At 39.0% G+C, this 23,040-nt stretch overlaps 1 protein-coding gene across 2 annotated transcripts in view; it reads right to left on the bottom strand.

Annotated features, from left to right (window-relative positions):
• The window catches only part of LYN (LYN proto-oncogene, Src family tyrosine kinase), a 110,990-nt gene that overhangs the window by 38,559 nt on the left and 49,391 nt on the right, over positions 1 to 23,040 (bottom strand). For both annotated transcript variants that reach the window (XM_089678456.1, XM_089678457.1), the window contains exons 3-10: positions 16,254 to 16,302; positions 16,048 to 16,153; positions 12,893 to 12,991; positions 12,708 to 12,811; positions 11,228 to 11,377; positions 9,927 to 10,079; positions 4,381 to 4,563; positions 2,680 to 2,756 (exon numbers count right to left, since the gene is read on the bottom strand). In XM_089678456.1, coding sequence (XP_089534582.1) covers positions 2,680 to 2,756; positions 4,381 to 4,563; positions 9,927 to 10,079; positions 11,228 to 11,377; positions 12,708 to 12,811; positions 12,893 to 12,991; positions 16,048 to 16,153; positions 16,254 to 16,302 — 921 coding nt within the window. The remainder of the gene's footprint in view (positions 1 to 2,679; positions 2,757 to 4,380; positions 4,564 to 9,926; positions 10,080 to 11,227; positions 11,378 to 12,707; positions 12,812 to 12,892; positions 12,992 to 16,047; positions 16,154 to 16,253; positions 16,303 to 23,040) is intronic.

The following is a 23,040-nucleotide window of genomic DNA, read 5'->3' as shown; positions in this document are numbered from 1 at the left end:
TTCCCAAATATATTGACATATATTTGAAACACAATTTTGGCCGTATTCAATATATTTACATATATACACTGCATGTTGAAATGTGTATTTTATATATTACAAAATATATGAAAAATATTTTTAAAAATATATATTTTTAAATATATTCTTCAGATTTTTTTTAAGATATAAAAAAAGTCATTTTACCATATATTAGTAAATGCATTCCAAAAATGTAGATTCAATGTATTTTTAAAGACATACAGTATATTTGAAAATGTATTTTTAAAAATATTTTTTATATATTTTATAATAAAAACGCATCTCAACATACGATATATATATATGTATATATTGAAATATATTGAATACGGACACAATTGTAGTATTTCAAATATATGTCAATATATTTGGGAAGAATAGTTTTTAAATATATTTTTTCCATGTGGGTATGGAGAAGCAGCATTGTCATCCTAGGATGGGAAGTGTGTTAGTACTACAGAATACCCCCACCATCTCCTTATCTCTATAACATAGGGGAATGGTGTTCTATAGTCTACAGAGAGAACTCATACAGGTCTCATGATAATGTTTGAGATTTCAGTGTACTAGAACAGTGGTCTCCAAATTGCAGCCCTATGGCCAGTCACTGACACCAATAATGGACAAAATTCCTGCCACTGACATCAACAATGGGGCACTATTTCTTCCACTGACATTTCTCGCCCTAATACCAAGGATTGGGCATTGTTAACTTCCACTGGGCACAGTCTGGCCCCCTGAAGGACAATAAACTGGCCCTTTCTTTAGAAAGTTTGGAGACCCCTGCACTAGAAGAAGGTATTGCTTCACAAGGTTTCTGGCAGTTAGCAAGTATTTTTTGTGCTTATCCAATAGAAAGTCATTGTTAGGGTTTACATGCACTTTAACATATACAGTACATCTCCAATAAAGAGATGTCCACTAGATGGATCAATTACGATCTGTATAAGAAGCAAGATAGTCAAATAAAAATAAAAAGTAATGATAAAAAGTCTGTTGTGTACAGAGTTCAGTAGATAAACCTCAAGTTTACACACAGTTGAATGACTCATCCCCTCTGCCAAAATTATCAGTGAAAAACTTAACTTACTAACAAGTGTAGCACCCTCCTAGGTAGCTAGGGGAGCTAGATTCTAATTCTCAGTTAGAAGGGCTGAGCAGTAGTGTGTGTGTAATAGTCAGGGGGTCAGTTTTTGGTCAGGGGCTGAGAGGCTCTGCAGACCAGCTTTCTGAGACTTCCCTCTGCACTAGAACTTTGGAGAAAGTTTTAGAAGCAAGGGGTGGAGGTGAGGAGTGGCTGGTCTGCAGTATGAAGGGATCTTGGCCAACCCCAAGAGGAGGCATGGTATGGGACCAGGACAGCCCTTAAGAGTGTTTGAGTCTTCTCAGCAGCAGGAGAATTTGGGTGGAAGCTGGAGAAGTGAGGCTGGCGAGCAGGAGCCTGGGAGGGATCCCAGATGGGAAGGGATTCACCTACAGCAGGGAAGCTTGAAAGGAGGAAAGCTCTGGAATTCACTGGCCCCCAGAGCGAGGACCACCTTGGCAGCAAGGAAGGAGTGGCCCAGCAGAAGGCCTGAGAGTAGCCACTGACCCAGCAACATAGGAGTAGGACTGAGTGAGTAGGCCTGCACCCCCTGGGCCAATAAGTTGAAGGAGCACTATAGTGGGAAACTGGATTAGCTACTACCCTGGACTGTCTTCTCTTAAAGTGACAGGCACTGGATCCTCTGCCCAGGGATTCACCCGGAACAGCTGGATAAGGAGTATCTAGGGTCTGAAGTGGTACTACAGGAGATGCTGGCTGGCTCTCCAAGAAGTAGGATATGTTCTTTTGCTGCTAATAGAGAATTGTACATAGTTCAGGAAGATTGTCCTCTGTTGCCATTACCCTTGGGCATCCCATACACCCTTTACCCTATTCAAGTTCTAATTCCCCTAATAAAACCCAAAAAACAAGCTCAATGACTGGTTACTGTCTGCTGGATACAAGTCTGAATGGAAAATGCGTGTTGCTTGGCTGTGCAGGACTATAGGGGGACCCAAAGGTCAGCAACTCCGACGGGGGTAGTGCTACAAAAGTAAATTAAACCACTACAGTTTCCAGTTTACAAAATCTATGCAGTGTCAAGAATTATGACTACACGCAGATTCCAAGTAGCTTTTTGTAAAGGTGTCTGAGATTTTAACAAAATTTGCCAAAAACAATAACTTTCTACTATGGAGTACTTGGCAATGGCAGCCCATATGTATAAAGTAAAAGCAGTTTCTGCTGTGCAACACTCTGACATTCTATTGTAACAGAGTTGCATTAAATATTTCTACATATCAAATCACAGCAAAGCACCAATATACTTCCACCAATTCTAAATAGAGCATGCCTTGCGATTTACTTTAGTATGAATAATAACAAAAATTAATTGTATAAGAATGTGGTTAGTTTTTAATAACTGAAAACATGAGAAGTGTCTCTGTTGTTAGTTATTTTCTTTGTGTTGTTAGTAAATAAAAAAAAATGACGGTTGACATAAACCTAAACCAACATTTCTATCCTTTCTTCTGCCCTCTATAAATCAGTCTTATGGGTACGAATCGCACCCATGAAGTTAAAACACATAGACCCCACTGAGTACTTGCATTAAATTAAGCTGCGTCTTTTACCTGAGCAGAAAAGTCAATCAGCTTGGGAAGGATAACTCTGGTACCTTCTTCGCTCTTCATAAAATCTAGTAGGCTCCCTATTAAACAAGAGAGTGTAAATATACCTAAATATGGAAACAATTATTAGAAACATAAGTATGCATGGGTTTTGTAACAATGTATAATTTAAACAACCCTGTTGCTAAGCTAAATATCCTCATAAAGGATGTATCTGTAAAGCAGAAAGTACACTATATTGCCAAAAGTATTGGGAGGCCTGCCTTTACATGCACAAAAACTTTAATGACATCCCAGTCTTAGTCCGTAGGATTCAATATTGAGCAGCTCTAACAGCTTCACCTCTTCTGGGAAGGCTGTCCACAAGGTTTAGGAGTGTGTCTATGGGAATGTTTGACCATTCTTCCAGAAGTGCATTTGTGAGGTCAGGCACTGATGTCGGACAAGAAGGCCTGGCTCACAGTCTCTACTCTAACTCATCCCAAAGGTGTTCTTTCGGGTTGAGGTCAGGACTCTGGGGTGGAGGAAGTTGACTGGTCTGCACAAACTCACTGAACCATGTGTTTATGGTCATGTTGGAACAAGAAGGGTCCATCCCCAAACTGTTCCCACAAAGTTGGGAGCATGAAAGTGTCCAAAATGTCTTGGTATGCTGACGCCTTAAGAGTTCCCTTCACTGGAACTATGGGGCCAAGCCCAACCCCTGAAAAACAACCCCACATTATAATCCCTCCTTCAGAAACTTTACACTTGGCACAATTCAGTCAGGCAAGTACCATTCTCCTGGCATCCACCAAACCCAGACACGTCCATCAGATTGCCAGACAGAGATGCGTGATTCATCACCCCAGAGAACACGTCTTCACTGCTCTAGAGTCCAGTTGTGCTCTGCTTTACACCACTGCATCCGACGCTTTACATTGCATTTGGTGATAAAAGGCTTGGATGCAGCTGCTTGACCATGGAGACCCATTCCATGAAGCTCTCTACGCACTGTTGTTGTGCTAATCTGAAGGCCACATGAAGTTTGGAGGTCTTTAGCTATTGACTCTGCAGACAGATGGCAACTTATGTACTTTCCCCGCATCCTTGCATGGTTCCATGGTTGAAAATACTTACCTGGAAATCTGAGCAATCAGCGTGGATGGAGAACTTCACCAGCTCCAGTGGCATCAAAGAACATTGAGTAAGTGCTTACTGATCTCTGTTAAATTGGTGGTCTAAAATTCTAATAATTTATCCTTTTCCATTATAGGTGAAAATCATAATTTGTTTCTATCTGCAAAGTGGTGTTATGTTATTTTTTTAGTGCCACATCCTTCATAATTTGTTGTATGAGGACTATGTATCATCTTTTTGTATGCTTCTAAGTAATTATTAAGACATTAGTGCTGACTTTTGAGGACATCAATTTATATATACATACTTTAAAGAATAAGTTCATCTTTGGGAACATGCTACATGTTGAGCGCTGTGATAGTTAATTGAGTCTTCTTGTCAGACTGTATCTGCTTTGCCCGTACGGGATGTACAGGCAAGGAGATACACTGACAGTTTCAGTAATCCTGCATGGCACCAGTGATCAGCAGATTAATGCTTTCCATGCTCCAACAGGCTTTAAAAATGCAAAAAAATGGGAATTTATTATTTTTTTAAAAAGTGAACTTATCATTTACATTATGCACATGTGGATGTTAGACTCACCTTTGGCCATGAATTCTGTGATGATATAAATGGGTTCCTGCTTTGTGACCACCGCATAAAGTCTGACCAGTTTATCATGCTGCAGAGTCTTCATTAGATTTGCCTCCTGCATAAAAGCTTCCACTGACATGGTTCCAGCTTTCAACGTTTTCACTGCTATCTTTGTATTATTGTTATAGAAACCTGAAATGAATGATTAGTAAAATGTCACATAAAGGTTTTATGTGAATGAATTAACAAAAAGTAATTACTTAAGATTTAACCACTTCCAGTCCGTGCACTTTTACCCCCTTCCTGACCAGGGCAATTTTAAGCTTTCAGCGCTATCACACTTTGAATGACAATTGCGCGGTCATGCAACACTGTACCCATATGAATTTTTTACCATTTTTTTGAGACAGATAAAACTTTATTTTGGTGGTATTTATTCACCGCTGGAATTTTAATTTTTTTTGCTATGTAAATGAAAATGTCCAAAAATGTTGAAAAAAAGAGTTTTTCTTACAAGATTTTGCAAATAAATAATATTTCATCATAAATCTTGGGCAAAATTTATTCCGTTATCTTTTTAGTACAAAAAAAAGTAAGCCAAATTAGTTTATAACCAAAAATTATAATTTTTAAACATTTTTTTTTTAATTTTTATTTTTTTTTTATATTATTATTATTTTTTTTTTTTTTTTACATACTGTCACCCTAGCAGTACAGTGATTAATTTTACACCCATATAGGATGTAAAAGCAATCATTTCTATTTCTCTCTGTCTGCATTCTTGCAGCCATTGAGAACTACTGAGTGAGCTGTGATTGGTCACAGTTTGTCACATGGTGCAAGGCTGTTGTGAATAGCCTTGTACCATGTGATCTCTGTGATCATTCACAGATTTCACACATAGTAAGCAATGATGTCAGAAGTGACATCTTGCTTACTACTTTGCATGTGATCACTGATTGGCCAATCAGTGATCACATGATCGGGATCTCGTACAGAGGTCCCGTCCGACGATCGGTGTTTCACTGTGTCCGGTGGAAACAGTGGGCACTGGATCGCGGTGCTACGCGCTCCCGGGGAGCGTGCACAAGCAGGGTGCGGGGAGGCCGTTTATAAATGGCCACCCGACCCTGCAGTGCCACCGTCCGGCCGTTTATATACAAAGGCCGGTCGGGAAGTGGTTAAAGCAACACACTTTAATTCAGAATTCATTCAATGAGTTAGGCCATGAGTGCATGCCATTATCTTTTGTTCATTACAGCAGCCTATACAGTGCACATTAAGTGATCAAATTCAGCACCACCTTCAGCTTTGCAATGAAGGAAGTGAAAAGGAAAGTATATGCCTTCCCCAGAGATATAAAATTTTACAAAATTTTGAAGCCATGGGGAAAATGTTTTTTCTTTGATTTTTGTTCTGGAAAAATGGACATTTTTGAAAAAAGTGAAAAAAAATTCAGTGCCTAGCAGTTTTACAAACTAAAATTAATTTTTATAAACTTGGAATGTTAAATGCAAGGTATATAACACTATTATGCTTGAAATAAAACTACAAAGTATTCAGTAAATAAACTTGCTTTTTAAAATTTGTGATGATTCAGAAGCAGCAGAAAGAGTGTTTCTGGAATGAGAACTCAGGAAGGAAAAGCTCCTTGGACTTTCATAGTGGTCCTCATCATTTCATTCTATAAAGTATTTTAAATGTTGTGTGTTTTGCCTTCCTTGTAGCATTTGGAAAAAAATATTTCTTCTCAATATTTGCAAATTGCTCTCAACAGAAATTGCACTATTGAAATATTTCCAAACTCTAGATGCTGGTCTCACTATTTTACTGAGAGGAGGAAAAGAAAAACAGTTTACTATCCAGACTACAGGTTACCATTATGCAGTGATGGCGGAGGACATTAAATAATCAATTAAAGGTTATAAAGATAAACTAATTTGTCAAATTTACCCATTTAACTGTCAATTAAGGCATGGGAGGAGGACAAAAACTAACATCTGCTGTATCGTAACAATCACCCAACTATAGGAGGTACAAAATAGAACCCTCAGGGGAACTAAACTGGAGCTTTTCCATTACCTAAAAAAGTGGCCGTTGAGTGTATAATTAGGCTTAAATATCTAAATGAATCACCCGACAAGGTCTATAGAAGATATATATCTTTATTATCAGCCCCCACCCTGTCTGCCTTTAGGCGATCTTTGAAAACTCACTTCTTCAGGGAAGCCTACCCCACCTCCACCTAAGAACTGTACTTGAATCACCTCCACCAGATCATCCCCCACAGCTATCACCTTTTGTATCACCTCCCACTTCCTTTAGATTGTAAGCTTCACGAGCAGGGCCCTGCTATTCCTTCTGTACTGAAATGTATTGTAATTGTATTGTCTCCCTTATATTGTAAAGTGCTGCGCAAACAGTTGGCGCTATATAAATCCTGTATAATAATAATAATAATTACAGTGTCCCCTAGTAGCAGAAATGCATATTTCTCATTTGGGAACTGCATTGGGAAGTATAGTGATACTTGTATTCCAGGATTTGGTTGTCTTCAGCTGAAAGAATTTCCAATAATTTAAGACTTTACATAAAGTCTCAGAAATCGTTCATTAAGGTCTTTGTGTTGTATACTGTAGTTTGAATACCATGTCATAGATATATTATTTCTCAATGTAAAAAAAACATATCTCAAACTCTTTTTTATTTTACATTTTTCCAGGGATAAAATCTATTGTACTGCAACCTATGTTTTGACCTCAAGTATCTTCTGTTACCTGTCTACATGTCATGTAACCCAGGGGGACCTGAAATAGTAGAGGACACTACTTTGCAAGTGATTGAACAGTACTGACTGGCATATTAGAGGCTTTGGATATCTTTTTATATACTTTTCTGTCTTTATAAAGTTCCATTACCTTGCTATGCAATTTTTTGACAGTTCTTTTCTGCTCCCCATGGCTCAGTATCTAGCCTGTTCAGTGTATCTATGTGGGAGCTAACAAACTCATTGACTATTTATACACAGACACAAATTGCAATTTTAAAAAGCCACAGAAGAGGGAAACAACCTGTAAATTGTGTGTCTGTACCAAGATCAAACATTCCAGGGTATGTACACTTTTGATCAGGGCCTTTTGGGTGATTTCTGTTGTCATTATAATTTAAAAAGGAGCCAAACAACTATGCAATAATACATGGCTTCATATGATCACTATCCTTAAATAAAAGACAGTTTTTTGTCATGATCAGTCATATTTTCAATATCAATGCCAAAGTTTTATGATTTTTGCTAGGGTATGTAAGCTTTTGAGCACAACTGGATATGCAGTATATTGGTTTAAACAATTTTTTGGCTTAAAGTGATACTAAACCTAAAAATGTTTTTTAACCTTAAAGCGGAGCTTCACTCAAAAGGGGAAGTTGCGCTTTAATGCAATGTCCCCCACTCCACGTTAAGGATTTACACCTTTGGGGAGCAGGTACCTGAATTTGACAGGTACCCGCTCCCACTTCTGCTGCGATCATTTAAGGCGATCGGAAGTGGAAGTTGTTCTCCCCCCTCCCTCCCCGTAGTCTTCTGGGACACATTACAGATCCCAGAAGACTACGGGACCATTCACAAAGCGCAGTGCTTCTCGCGCATGCACAGTAGGCACCCGGCTGTAAAACCGCAAGGTGTCATAGCCGTGTGCCCACACTGAAGATGCCAGCGCTGGGGAGAGAATATGGCTGGTGAAACTAGCCATGGTGAGGACACCGCTGGACCGAGGGACATGTAAGTGTCTGTAGTTTAAAAGTCAGCAGCTTCAGTTTTTGTAGCTGCTGACTTTTTTTTTTTTAAATTGGCTTGAACTCCACTTTAATACATTCCTTGCAATAAGGTAAAAAAGCATTTTCAGATTCTCTGTGTGAAGGGGAAAAGGGGGGAGAAGAGATCCAGTGCTGTGCTCTGGATCTCTTCCTCTCTCTCTTCCTCTTCACACAGGCACTCGAACAGCTGCTGTCAATCAATGCTGTGAAAAAGGAAGTGGGGGCGGAGCAAAGTCCTACTGTGTGTGTCTATGGAGTGTGGCAGACACCGTGTGTCCCCATAGAAAACAGCTTGCTATGGGGACACATGAAGAAGAGAAACCAAGATCGCCGACGAGGGACCCGAGAAGAAGAGGATCAGGGCCTCTCTGTGCAACACCATTGCACAGAGCAGGTGAGTTTAACAAGTTTGTTATTTTATTTTTTTAAAAATTAGACTTTAGTAACACTAAGCAAATTAATATACTTTTTAATAAGGTAAACATATTATTTTGAATTTTGTGTGCTATTTCTGTTGCTGTTACGCATGACCGTAGGAACCTGATCTTATCCGATGCAGGATGTGAAATATTTGATAATACAGGCACAGTTTAGCATTTATAACCTCTTTGCACAAGTAAAATTCTTGAGTCATTGTCTACCTAATACCATTTATTGTCATGTCCGTGCTGAGCACCAAAAGGTAGATCTAGCATTTATATGATCTTGTCTTTGACAATAAAGCATTGGAAAATCCAAACAGACAAAAAAATGCAATATATATGTATTTGTACAATGACTTGTTTCCATAACACACTGCTAATATGTTACCATAACTACAAAATGCTTCCTAAAAAAATACAATAATTGGCTGTTGACATACGAGAGGAAACACAATAAAATCCACATATGGCATCATTATCCCCAAATTCTACATTCATTTGGACAGACTAATCTCTCAAATTGAACATCAAGCTTTATAACATCAACAAGAGGAAACATCTTGAAACTCATGCTTCTAGCTGTTGCAAAAACTGTCCATGTCATTTCCTGAGCTGCGAATGTAGGAGAGGCAGACACTGGCCTTTTACATTCTAAAACTATCTCATGTTAGCTGTGGGAATACATGCCAGCTTAAACATTTAAATATCCATTCATAAATCCACCCTTTTTCTGTTATATTATGTTCAATTGTTTTTACAAGTTGTACATTATCATTAACAATCTTATACAAAGGGAAGAAGCCTTTTTATAGTAATGAATACTTGTATTCACAATTGCAGAGGTCATTGTGTCCACATTGTAACAGCAGTTCATAGTAGGATGCTAAATAAAGAGCTCACCAGGAAATTCAAGAAAGAATGCAAACAGTTTACAAATGTGGAACTTTATTTCTATTTTAAAGTAAACCTGTGCTTTGTCCATGCACGTTTAACTAGACAAGATAATGAATATTGTATTTATTACTTCATTGGCAGGTGATTTCAGCAGGGGAATACTATATTATACACTATAGCAGAATGTGTATTAAATACATGATATAAACACGTAGGCTGTTGTAGTCACACCTACAAAGCCCCCATCATCTGTTGGACTTCACCTTGTCCTTCTGCTGCCATTAATGGCTCATTCATAGCACTTTGGTGCAGCTGTGTTGATCTGCATAGCCAACTGTGGAAACCCCTTATTTGAGAGAAGCTGCCAAAGACCCACAATAGTCATCACTCTTGGATGCAAGAAAAATAATTTGTCTACGTGCTCACCCATCCAGACTTCACCAAATTGGCCAGCTCCAAGTTTCTTCACCAGCTTGATTGACTCTCTTGGAATTTCCCAGGCATCTTTGTCCCAAGGTTTCTGTGGCTTGGGAGTATAGCATGGTTTTTCAAGTTTCCTACATAGCCCATCTGCTTGTTCTATTAAAAATGAAAAATATAAACCAAGAATAAGTGTAACATTGAAAACAATATGTAAAAAAGTACCCTTTTAATGAAATTATGTCATTTGACCTGTTGGGGTCACCACAGAGCAAGGGGCAAAAGATTAGCTAGATTACTTAGCGTAGATATTTGGTTTTGTTTCATAATTGTAAATGACTAATGAAGACTTTGTAGCTGGAGTTTAAAGAGATTCATTATAATTTACAATAAAAACAAACAAGCCATGTTCATGGATGAATGGCTTAAATAAATAGAAACAAGGATTTGAGCCAGATAAGAATTTAATAGAAGTCTTTGTTACTTTATAAGAAGCTAGTAAATGATAAAAAAAATTACAGTTGCCAACTAAGATGAAAGTAATTCATTAACATAATGCTTTGTTGACTTAAACCGTGAAACCTTTGCATGTTAACAGAAACACATGTAGACACACATACACTAATATATGCAACAAATACCTTTATATACACATAAACACTTGTGCTGCATAATATGTCAGGTTTGAAAGTCTAGTGCAGAATTTCTCAACCAAGGTGCCAAGCCACTCTCTTGTGCCATCTTGGCTCATCAGGGATGTTGTGCTGCATCTGGCATTTTCTCATTTCTACGGTGCAGGATGGCTGGCCGTCAGCAGCATGGAAAGCATGGGTGGCATTCAAAGCAGCCCCAGCGTTCAGAACGGGATATAAATCTGCCACAATTTATCTTGCTCTGACTCCTGTCCACTGCCATGCTGTGGTGAAGATTGGGAGGTTGGACTCTCTTGTGAAAAGCAGGGAGTATCTTAGGACTCTGATGCAGAAAGTGGAAGGGGGGTAGACTGAGGACTCTGATGTGAAAGAAAGAAGGGGTGGACTGAGGACCCTGATGTGAATAGGTTGTGGTGTTATGAGGACTCTGATGTGAAGGGTAGGAAGTTTCTGATTTAATAAGGGACCCCATTTTAGACTGGAGTACCTTAAGATTTAGTATATTCTCAAAGTGTGCCGTGAATGAAAAAGGTGAAGAAACACTGGTCTACGGTCTTCCAGCTACACTTTCTACTATTATAAAACTGTATTTTTATTGTAGTGATTCACACATCATGTATCAACACAAATTCAATCCTAGTAGAGGCTACTTACTCTGATAATGTTGGATCATGTCACTAACACATGGGAAAGTAATTCTAGGAGATATATAAAAGCCACCATTGTCAAGAGTTCTGATTTTGTAGTGTTTAATGACATCGCCAGTTTTCGGATCAAAATCTCTTATTGATAATGAGTAGCTGCCTGCAAATGGAGAAAAAAAGAAAAATAAATGTAATGAGCTACAAAAATACATGAATAAATGGCACTAACAACATGTAAAGTGCAGAATCTTACTGGCTGAGACCAATTGTTTACAGGTTTCCTTTAGGTAAATTCCCTATAGTTTGGCTCCATTAACCTACGACTTACAGTATATCAGGCCAAACTAGTAGTATAAGCTAGAAATTATGAGATAAAGTCATCAATTTTGACAATGAACACGTGTGCAGTGAAAATAAATGGTTGCAACAAAAATTAGTGGTAAGTCATTGGCCAAGTGGTTTGGAAAATTTATCTGACTTAAATTTGTGGCTGATATACTTTGGCTAAGCTTCATATAGCATTTTGTCAGAATTCTCTAACAAGTACATATTGTTAAAAAAAATCAAGTGTGCAACATAAATTTATCAAGTATCCATTCCAAAAGCAAGTAAATATGCCTGTATCTTCATAATCCATTCAATGAGCTATTTCAGACACATTCCTTCTTTCCCTAAAATGTGCCATCAGCACAGGACTGCAAGCAGGACTGTTACTGATATGTGAATATTAACTTTTTGTGAAGGCTGGATTCATGCTGCTCCATGTAAGCTCGGAAGAGCAGGGCCCTCGAACCCCTTGTGTATTGTATTGTTACTGTTTTGTCTCATGTTCTGTCCCCCCCGCTATTGTACAGCGCTGAGCAAATCCTTTGGCGCTATATAAATACTGTATAATAATAATAATAATAATAATGTGCATTTCATGAGCTTTTATGTGTGTTAACAGCAATTATGAATTTCTGATGCATAGTGTATGTTAATGCATCAACAAATAGACAGTGCAGGTCAAAATATTACTTATAGATGTGGATTAGCACCAATTAAAATCCTGACTACCCTGTGTACATTCATTGGCATATGATAAAATGCAAAGGGATAAATAGGCCCTTCTAGTCAATAGTAAAGCCATGAGCCTCTATTTCTAACTACTATCTCTAGCCACTGACAGTTACTGCTTTATACGTAAGCTATAAATGACAGGCAACAAAGGCAAAATTAAGCCAAATCCAAAAGACCTGAAACCCATTAGGAAGATAAGCTCCCCTGAGATAAAGACAGGTGGGGTGTCTGCTACAATTAAAACCAATACCAAACTGAGTGTGTTTATTACTATATTATTAAAAACTGGCATTTTTCCTGGTATATTACATATCCTATGTAATAGGCTGTAAAATATCTTCAGTCTGCCTGTTTTTACCCTGGCTGGTAATTAATTAACTAGGACTAATAAAAACTAAAAGATGAGTGATGGAGAAATGAAAAGGTTAAACCTTTCTGAGTTTCACTCTCTCTGATCAGGAAAGCACCAGCATTATTTCCAGGAGCCAGCAGCTGCCTTTCTGCATCCTTTCTTGTAATGTCCTTGAAAAACCATCTGAAAAATGAATAGTAGATTTAGTACCAATGACTTTAGCTACCTGCGTAATAGATCACCTAAGTATACATTGGAACTTACTCTTCTGTCTCTAGTGTATTAATTTTGGCTACATAGTTGCTTGGGATAAATCCTTCTTTCTTTGTGGTCAAGGACTTTGCTTTCCACCACTCTCCATGCCTGTAGGAAAGACTCAGATTACTTTTATTTATTTATTTCAATTTATGCAGCACTTTACATATGTATTGTACAGTCACATAAGTCCCTAACCCTCAAGGGGTGTAAAATCTAAGGTCCCTAACTTACATTCATACATATACTAGGGCCAATTTAGGCAGGATCCAAATAACCTACCAGCATGTCTTTGGAGTGTGGAAGATAACCAGAGTACCTGGAGGAAACCCGCGCAGGCACATGGAGAACATGCAAACACCAGGCAGGTGGTGCCATGGTTGGGATTCAAACCAACGACCCTAGTACTGCCAGGCAGAAGTGCTAACCACTTAGCCACTGTGCTGCCCAGTGAAATCAAGGCACTATCACAGAGCAATTCAGCAATATACCCAATTTAAAAATGTTGTATACATATAGTTTTACATGATACATCGGTCACTATAAAACAAAAAGAAAAACTAATAGAGCAATATTAAATTAAAAAACCCCTACTGCCTTATCCATTTACACTGCCTCTATGACTTTAACAAACCAGTGAGAGCTGGGTGACTCAGCAGCTATGTTGATAAAGACTATTTCTCCCAGTTCCTGGATAGGCAATACAAATTGTCAATCAGGAGCCTGGAGATCAATACTCTTGTCACGGAAGGAAGAATGAAGCATCAAACAAAGGAATCTGTAACAATTCATAGAAGGGGTGATCATGGATGAAAGGGAGGAGAAGAAATGTGGTGGAGATGTGCCACTATAGTGTGTATTCCACAATATAGTGCCCCTTGAGTATTTTTTAAAGATATGATAAATGAGTTCTGAGTTTCAATCTTGTGATCTAATTCTGACTTTTATTAACATACTTTCAATCCTATTATGTGCCTAAGATACTTTTCTAATTACAACACATCCTGATGTTGAAATATGCTAGTTAGACACTTCAACAATTTAATGCATGTCAACCTAAAATTAAAGGAATGCTCCAATAAAACTTGCAAATGAAGCCTTGAAATGCAAACAGGGAAGACAGCCTGCATATCCAAGGGTTTGCTTTTTCATCTAGGTACATCTCAATGCTACCTTTGTTAATATGGTTAATTCAAGGCTTACAGTACAATAAAACATTACTAAGATACACTATATTGCCAAAAGTATTGGGACACACCTCCAAATCATTGGATTCAGGTGTTCCAATCACCTCTATGGCCACAGATATATAAATTCAAGCACGTAGACATGCAAACTGCTTCTACACACATTTGTGAAAGATTGGGTCGCTCTCAGGACTGGTCTAACATGAAGAAAAAAAAGGTTTTGCCAATAGTTCTAATTTTCTGTATATTACTGCCATAAAAAAACAAAAGCTTATATACACTTAAATTGCCAAAAGCATTGGGAGACCCCTGAAATCATTGGTTCCAGGTGTTACAATCACCTCCATGGCTCAGGTGTATAAAATCAAGCACCTAGGCATGCAGACTGGGTCACTCAGAAGCTCCATGAATTCAAGCGTGGTACCGTGATAGGTTGTCACGTGTGCAATACGTCCATCCATGAAATTTCCTTACTACTAATTATTCCACGGTGAACTGTTAGTGGTATTATAACAAAGCGGAAGCAACTGGGAACAACAGCAACTAGGCCACAAAGTGGTAGGCCATGTAAAATTACAGAGCGGGATCCGCGTATGCTGAAGTGCACAGTGTTCAGAAGTCGCCAACTGTCTGCAGAGTCAATAGCTAAAAACCTCCAAAATTTGTGTGGCCTTCAGATTAGCACAACAACAGTGCGTAGAGAGCTTCATGGAATGGGTCTCCATGGCCAAGCAGCTGCATCCAAGCCTTACCTCACCAAGTGCAATGCGTCGGATGCAGTGGTGTAAAGCACACCGGCACTGGACTCTAGAGCAGTGGAGATATGTTCTTTGAAGTGACGCTTCTCTTTCTGGCAATCCAATGGCTGTGCCTGGGTTTGGCAGTTGCCATGAGAACAGTATTTGTTTGCATTGGGCCATGTGTAAAGTTTGGTGGGGGGATTATGGTGTGGGGTTGTTTTTCAGGGGTTGGGCTTGGCCCCTTAGTTCCAGTGAAGGGAACTCTTAAGGCGTCAGCATACCAAGACATTTTGGACAATTTCATGCTCCCAACTTTGTGGGAACAGTTTGGGGATTGCCCCTTCCTGTTCCAACATGACTGCACACCAATGCACTAAGCAAGGTCCATAAAGACATGGATGAGTGAGTTTTGGGTGGAGGAACTTGACTGACCTGCACAGAGTCCTGACCTCAAACCAATAGAACACCTTTGGGATGAATTAGAGCAGAGACTGTGAGCCAGACCTTCTTGTTCGACATCCGTGCCTGAATTCACAAATACATATCTGGAAAAATGATCAAACATTCCCATAGACACTCTCCTAAACCTTGTGGACAGCCTTCCCAGAAGAGTTGAAGCTGTTATAACTGCAAAGGGTGGGCCAACTCAATATTGAACCCTATGGATTAAGAATTAAAGTTCATGGGTGTGTAAAGGCAGGCATCCCAATACTTTTGGCAGTATAGTGTATATAACACAACTTTAACATTATATAGCTTACCTGTGTTTTGTTTCCTCTTACAATTCAAAAATTGCCAGCAGCTTTATCGGATTCCACCCAGACTGGCTCAAGTGTGTTTTCTGATGTTAGTATCAAAACAATATACAGAGCAATTTGAATGATTCTCTGTTCTCCCTGCATCACTTTAGTACATGCTGAGGGGTTGAATTACGAACCATCTTTTTATTTAGGTCAGGGACTTGCAGGGCAAGAGCTCATAAGTTACCAAATGTATTTATTTGCCATAGACATTATGAGTGGTTTTCATTAGCAGGCAACTCCAATGTGCAGGGACAGAGTCATAAATTCTGGACTATCTATTGTCCACAAATGTTATTAAAACAGTGAATGGGGGCCATTCTATCAATGCCCTCTCAAAAGGTAAACACCAGTTCTGGAGAAAGTAATTATTAAGGAGAATTAAGAAGTTTAAAAGCTTAATAGTATAGATTTATCAAATAATGAAAATCACTTACTCTTCAATTACTTTCAATTTTTCACCCTTCTTGAAGGTCAAGTCATCTTGGTGGATGCCTTGATATGGGTATAAAGCTACAACAATATTCCCAGTCTCCTCTGGTTCTACCACAACAATCCAAAATGAGAAAATTATGTAACATGCAAAATCTGTAAATGTAGCAATACATTTATCTTACTTTCAGGCCAACTAAAAAAGGTATACCTGCTTGTGGAAATCTTTGTCCAGGCAGAAGGCTTCCAGTGTTTTGCAACTACAAAAACATTTTTTATGATTAATAAGAAACAAAACACAAAAGTAAACATCTTACACACCACAAAGTTAGCAGCTAATTTCTTAACCACGAGCAAAGACAGACAGCAATTTACTCTAACAAATTCTGCAGGTGGTCAAAATTCATACACATTATTCCATATTTGAAATACTTTTAAATAAATCTAAAGCTTGACTGTCATACAGATGGAGAGTATTGACTGAAACAAAATACTCCAAACTATGTCTGTTTAAACAAGAGCATAAAGCACCCTTAGATTTAAGATGACACCCAGCCCACTCAGTCCATTTGGGGTAGAACACATCAGGACGGTGTAGCTTATGGTGGAGACTGTGTCAGAAGTTGGCTACATTAGTAAGTCTAATGAGATGACTTTTATGGAGTGTGGTGTAGTACTTAATTCTGGCTGAGCAGGATTAGCTCTTTGTTAACCGGCACCCAGACCTGTGGAGGACCTGACATGCAAGTTTGGGTCTTTGACCGGGGCAATTTCTTTGTCTCTGAACTCAGCCCATTGGTCTCATTGAAATAGTCCATGTTCCAGGCTAGGTTTCCCTGGCTCATATTATTCCTTGAACATAGTGTAAGACTGATGATGGGGGAGTTATTTGGCTTTTAGCAGGCTAAAATATCTTTTAATACACCCCTGAACTCAGACAAAATTATACATGGTCATTGTTAACCTCGCCTTTGGAAGATACTACACTGCTCAAAAAAATGAAAGGAACACTTTTTAATCAGAGTATAGCATCAAGTCAATTAAACTCCTGGGATATTGATCTGGTCAGTTAAGCAGCAGAGAGGGTTGTTAATCAGTTTCAGCTGCTTTGGTGTTGATTAAATTAACAACAGGTGCACTAGACGGGCAACATCGAGACGATCCACAAAACAGGAATGGTTTTACAGGTGGAGGCCTCTGACATTTTTTTCCCTATTCATCTTTTCCAACTGTTTTTCACTAGTTTTGTATTTGGTTAGAGTCAGTGTAACTACTGGAAGCGTGAGGACATACCTGGACCCAACAGAGGTTGCACAGGCAGTCCAACTCCTCCAGCATGGCACATTAATACATGCCATTGCCAGAACATCTGCTGTTTCTCCCAGCACAGTCTCAAGAGCATGGAGGAGATTCCAGGAGACAGGCAGTTACTCTAGGACAGCTGGACAGGACCGTAGAAGGTTCATAACCCATCAGCAGGACCGGTATCTGCTCCTTTGTGTAATGTGGAACAGGATGAGTTTCAAAACCTTACAAAATGACCTCCAACAGGCCACTGGTGTGAATGTCTCTGACCCAGGGGCATACTGACAACTCATAGGTCCCCCGGGCAATAGGGGATCATGGGGCCCTTGTGTCCTTGCCCAAACTCAAAAAAGCCTATGATAAAGGTACCAGGGGCATCTCATGGGGGCCCCCTACTGACCCCGGGCCCTCGGGCAGTGCCAGAGTTTCCAAATGGTCAGTCTGCCCCTGCTCTGATAAACAAATATTACAACTCTCTGGATGAAGGAGCACAGGGGGCACATTTGGACAGCAGCATTGTCAGTCTGGGGGGAGGGGTGTTAGATGTACTAACAGATTTAAATATAACAAATTAAAGCCAAACTCCAGCTAACAATTTATAAGCAGTTACAGCAAACTGTTTTTTTTCTTTTGGAATACAGGTGTTACATTAAAAAAACCCTGATCATTGTAAGCACCTTTGCCATTGTTGAATGGTTTGTCTTTTTCCTGTAACTGCTACATATGCAGGATAGCTTTTTCTATTGAAAAACTACAGATTTACTGGCCAGATTGCAAGGTAAAAAGGAAAGAAAGCCTAAAAAAGAAACATAATGCAGCCATCACATCTAAGAATCAGTAAGCTGCAATATAATAAATGTTTGATTTTGAGTTTAATACTGCTTTAAGCCAATCAAGGGAGTCATACTGTCCATTCACTTCTAGACACATTTTAGGCGGAACCTCTTAAGTCTTCTTGGCATTACAAAATATAACAGTGCAGGTGATTTGTTAATAAAAAAAAAAAAATCTGTTGCACGCCTGGTCAGTTCAAACTGAAAATAAATATACAAAGATGATTTCATAAGTAAAAAGCACTTTCTAGAGATACAGCTACTCTAAATAAATAGCTAAGGGATCTAATAATAGTGTGAAATGTGTTTTTTTCTGACAGTAAATGTGTTAATCATTTAATTTTTTCTAAACCTATGCTCAGTCTAAGTATAGCCAGGTTTACTTTACCAAAAGAAAGCAAAGGGAAATGATGGGCATACACTAAGAAAATCAATTTTATTCAATTTAGTGGATCAGTAAAAATTTTATTATTTGTCACTGCATTTTGCCTTCTGCTCTTTAATAAAGGCTAAATTGCATACATTTTAAAAACACATAATATACAATACAGTAATTATGAAGTAACTACCATAATGACATGCATGCAAATACAAACGGAAATAATAACATGCATTAAGGTTATTGGGATTGAACAAATTAAAAGACGTGATTTGGGAGAAGTAAATTACTGATAGTAATGGTACCTAAGTGAGCCATGACATGATCAAATAACAGTTTCACTCTCTTTTCTAATAGTAACTATAAATTTATGACAAGGATATCAGAACTTCATGATAAAAATTATTTTAATAAAATTTAGTTCCAGATATCCAAATCAATTGTTTATTCAGACCAATGTATATAATTTTAATGACTTAACCTATTTCCTATAATCATCTCATTGCTTCATCAATGTGTTTTCAAAGACATATAGTACTTTGACAGTTTTTTTTTTTTGCCTTGGTCACCAGTGTAGAATTACCTGAGAAAATGTAGTTGCTAATTTATCTTTATGCAGCTTCTCACACAAAAGGCATATATATACAGTATAACAACAAAAAAATACCCTAGGATTTAAAGAAAATCCACGCAGTATCTCTGTGAGACCAATAGAGACAGATGCATTGTAAAAAAGCAGTTATCTCCCTACAAACAAAATTTAAATACTGGTAATGCTTACCATAGATAAAGTTAAATATACTGCAGACTCAACTTACAATATTACATTTGCCAAAAAGTTGGAATTGGGTTTACTCTCCGGTCACATCGGGTGCAACTTGGCATGCGATTTGCATGCCCTGTGACTTGCAAATCGTATGCCAAGTCACACCCTATTGTCCTTTATTAGAGCGGTCCTATTGGTGTGGTTCTGACTTGGTCAGAGTTGCACTGATTTCTAAAGTAGTGCATGCACTACTTTTGTTGTGATTTTCATAGACATCTGTTTCAGATGTCTTGCAAATCGCAACTGAAATCAGCAGGTCACCCAATTTTGAAATTATGCAACTTCACTGTAAGTCTCATGATTTAAAAATCAGCTTTGGTGTAACCAGGGACTTAAGGATCAACTGTACCTTTGGTCCCTTCTTGCTAAGTGCAGCCTACCCAGTCCAATACCTCTGTCCTCATTTCAGTGAATGTCACTGTATGGCACTGCTCTGAATCAAACAGACTTTTGTTTAGTAAGTGCCCGTACCTGGCCCTCTTTAGGCCCCTTTCACACGGGGTGGACTGCATTTGCGATCAGCTTGCTTAGCAGGGGATCTGTCCACTGATCCCTCCTGAGCAGGTGGATGACAGGTCCGGATCTGTCTCCACTGATCCCTGCTGAGCAGGTGGATGACAGGTCCGTGTCTGCTCCGCTCCGACATGTGCACAGACCTCTATGGGGGTCAGATGTAAACAACGGCCTGTCTGTTTACACCCAACTGCCATCCAATCCAAAATACTGGACAGAAGGGGATCCCTATCCTTCTCTTTTTGAGGGATCAGATGAACACAGATAGGCGGGTCCATTTACATCCGACTGCCCATAGAGGAGAGTGGTCTGCGTCCATGTGTGCTATGCACAGACCTGTCATCTGCCTGCTCAGCGGAGTTCAGCTGACCTACCCCCTGCTGAGCAAGTGGATTGCAACCGCAGTCCGCACCATGTGAAAGGGGCCTTATACTGTGCATGTGCACCTCAGCCCCCCTTCATTACTCTGAGGAGCAGTACCCAATGTAGCCCACAAGGTTGTAAGTCTCCGGACAGGGCCACACACTGAAATCCATTGGATCATAGCCAGAGGGAAGTATAGGACCAGGTGGACTGCACTTGAGGGGTGAGATCATTATCTTAAAAAACAACTTAGACAAAAGTAGAGTTGTTCTTTAAAAGAGAAGTATGACCAAAGCTTTTTGGCCATACTTCTCCTGTGGGTCACAGTACTGTGCTTACATTTGCTCTTCTATGACCCTGAATCAGCTGATAGCAGGCTATTTCCCGCTATCAGCTGATGTGGCAGAGCTGCTCCAGGTTCTGGAAGAATCCCACCCTTATTGTCAGGATCTACCCAGCAGCCTGACTGAAAGCTGGCTCCACCTCAGAGAGCCACAGTCAGCTGTGCTCACCAACTCATCAGCCCAGTGCTCCAGTGAGAGCAGGTGGAAAAAAGCAGCTGACAGTTACCATTCTCTGCTCCAGGAGACCAAGAACTGAGTGATCAGTAGTCATGTAATCACTCAGTTCTCGGGTTTAGAGCCGATGTTGGACAGATGAGCATGTTTGTTTGTTTTTTTTGTTAACCCAAAACATCCTCGAAGCGAAAATGAAAAATGGTGCCTAAGACTAGGTGCCCCAATTTGTCTCTTGTATACATCTACGATTAGTTTCCTCATGGAGGTCTTGATTTTTCAGCTCACCTACCAGTAACTCTAAGTGCCCATTCACACTTGTGTTACAGTACACATTGTAATGAGTTTCTTGATGCATTGACAAACGTTGATGTTCCTGTGTTTCTGCATGTGTCCCTTCATAACACATGGGTTCCTAATGCACCTCTACACATCAACATTTGCATGTCCTCTGATTTGCACTCTGCTATAATGAATGCGCACTGCAGTATCAAACCTTTTAGACGTGGTAGTCCCTGCACAGGTTTGGGATATGTATTGACAGCTAATGGTCTGATGCTGCCAACTTTATGTGAATGCTGGTTGGGAGGAGATGAAACCATTTCACATAAAATCCCTCCTTTCTAATAAAATATCTAAGTTTGTGTACACATAGCTTTAGGTGAAAAAGTTTTAAGGGTATTTTGCCTCTGGTAAGAAGCATTAGGTTTTCAAGAAGACATCATACTTTTGTAATACATAATTGCAAAGCAAATGGAAAATATACTGTACATACTTCCTCTGTGAGACAAAAAAAATGTTCCTCTTTTGTGCTGGGAAATGCTTCACATACGCTAAAAATATTTTTTGCAAAGGCAGTGTTTTTTTTAAAATAGAAAATATGGATTTTAAGGATTTAACTGATGGCAATGGCCATACAAGTCCACATTTTCTCGAGGGGAACACATTTATTAAAAGTGCATGTCTGCAGAAGAACACCAGACAAACACATGCAGTACTTTTCTTTATTGCATCTGACAACTCTGTCCCTGCTGCACTGAATTTAAAGCAGTGCATCAGCCCGACCTAGGTCTATCCTGCTGGACTACAGAACTCCTCCCCCTTATGTTGTGGAGAGAGTGAGGTGTTCTGCAATTTGGCAGGGCTGACAACCTTGGTGGGATTTCAGTGCAGCATAGAAATAAATTAATCACAGGAAAATGTGCATGTGTTGCAGAGAATTAATTGAATGTTGTAAAGGGGGATTCTTCTTCTACACCCTATCTCCCATGCTTGAGTTCCACTGACTGTTTATTATTTACTATATTAAAGAGTGTCTTTCCTTAGTGTTGCTTCAATATTTTCATGATTTTTTTTGTCTTTTATTTAGATACTTTATTACAGCTTTGAGCTCTTGCTTCTCACTTTTTCCTTACCCTTAATACTTCTAATAAAACATTACGGCAACTGGTCTTCAAGCACATAAAAATATACGCAAAGAACCTATGGGACGGCCTTTATCATATAGACAACATGGGACTGCCCAAGCTCTGATGTTGGTTCATCAAAATGTTTAATTTGTGTATAGTCTTCATGGTTAACCCTGTGGCATCTGTAATATGTAGATTAACATTCCTTTGGATGCCTTGTACAGGCAAATGTTCAGCATCACTGATGACTGCCCAAACAGTATAGCCATTGGTAAGCAATCAGATTAGTTTCTAGCCATGTGATCATCATGTCATCTATGACACAGTGGTCATGTGGTTTTGCTTGTATGTCTGATTCAAAAACCCAAAAACTGAAAAAAGAATGTATAAAAAACAAGTCAAACCCTAGTGATCACACTTCCAGCCTTTAATATTAGAAGCATGTGTCAAAACTCTACAGTTAAACCACACTCTCTGCATAGACTATAACAGCACAATATAGCCCAGGAACCACACCCACTTTCTTATATACATGGTCTGTTTTTCTTGTCTTATGAAGCGTTTAATTGAAGTTTACTAAAGAGGAACACTAAACACTGAGCTAAGCTGCAAATTCTGTTTTTTACTGTTAATGTCTGTTTTGGAATTATTCTCAAAAGAAAATGTACATTCTTACTAGCAAAATGTAACCTTATATGCTTAGAGCTTAGCAAGTCTCTGTTACAAAGTATGGCCATCTCTTTCCTTCTTTAGCACTCAAAAGGATGGTAATCACAAGGATAGTACAAGAAAAGACACAGCTGACATTGCCAATAATACTATACAACTCCTAAAACTATATGCCTTTTTGTGATT

Source organism: Staurois parvus, unplaced genomic scaffold, assembly GCF_062004578.1.
Source record: "Staurois parvus isolate SC_StPar_1 unplaced genomic scaffold, SC_StPar_1.0 ptg000205l, whole genome shotgun sequence".
Classification (NCBI taxonomy): Eukaryota; Metazoa; Chordata; class Amphibia; order Anura; family Ranidae; genus Staurois; species Staurois parvus.
This window is presented reverse-complemented; position numbering and strand designations above follow the sequence as displayed.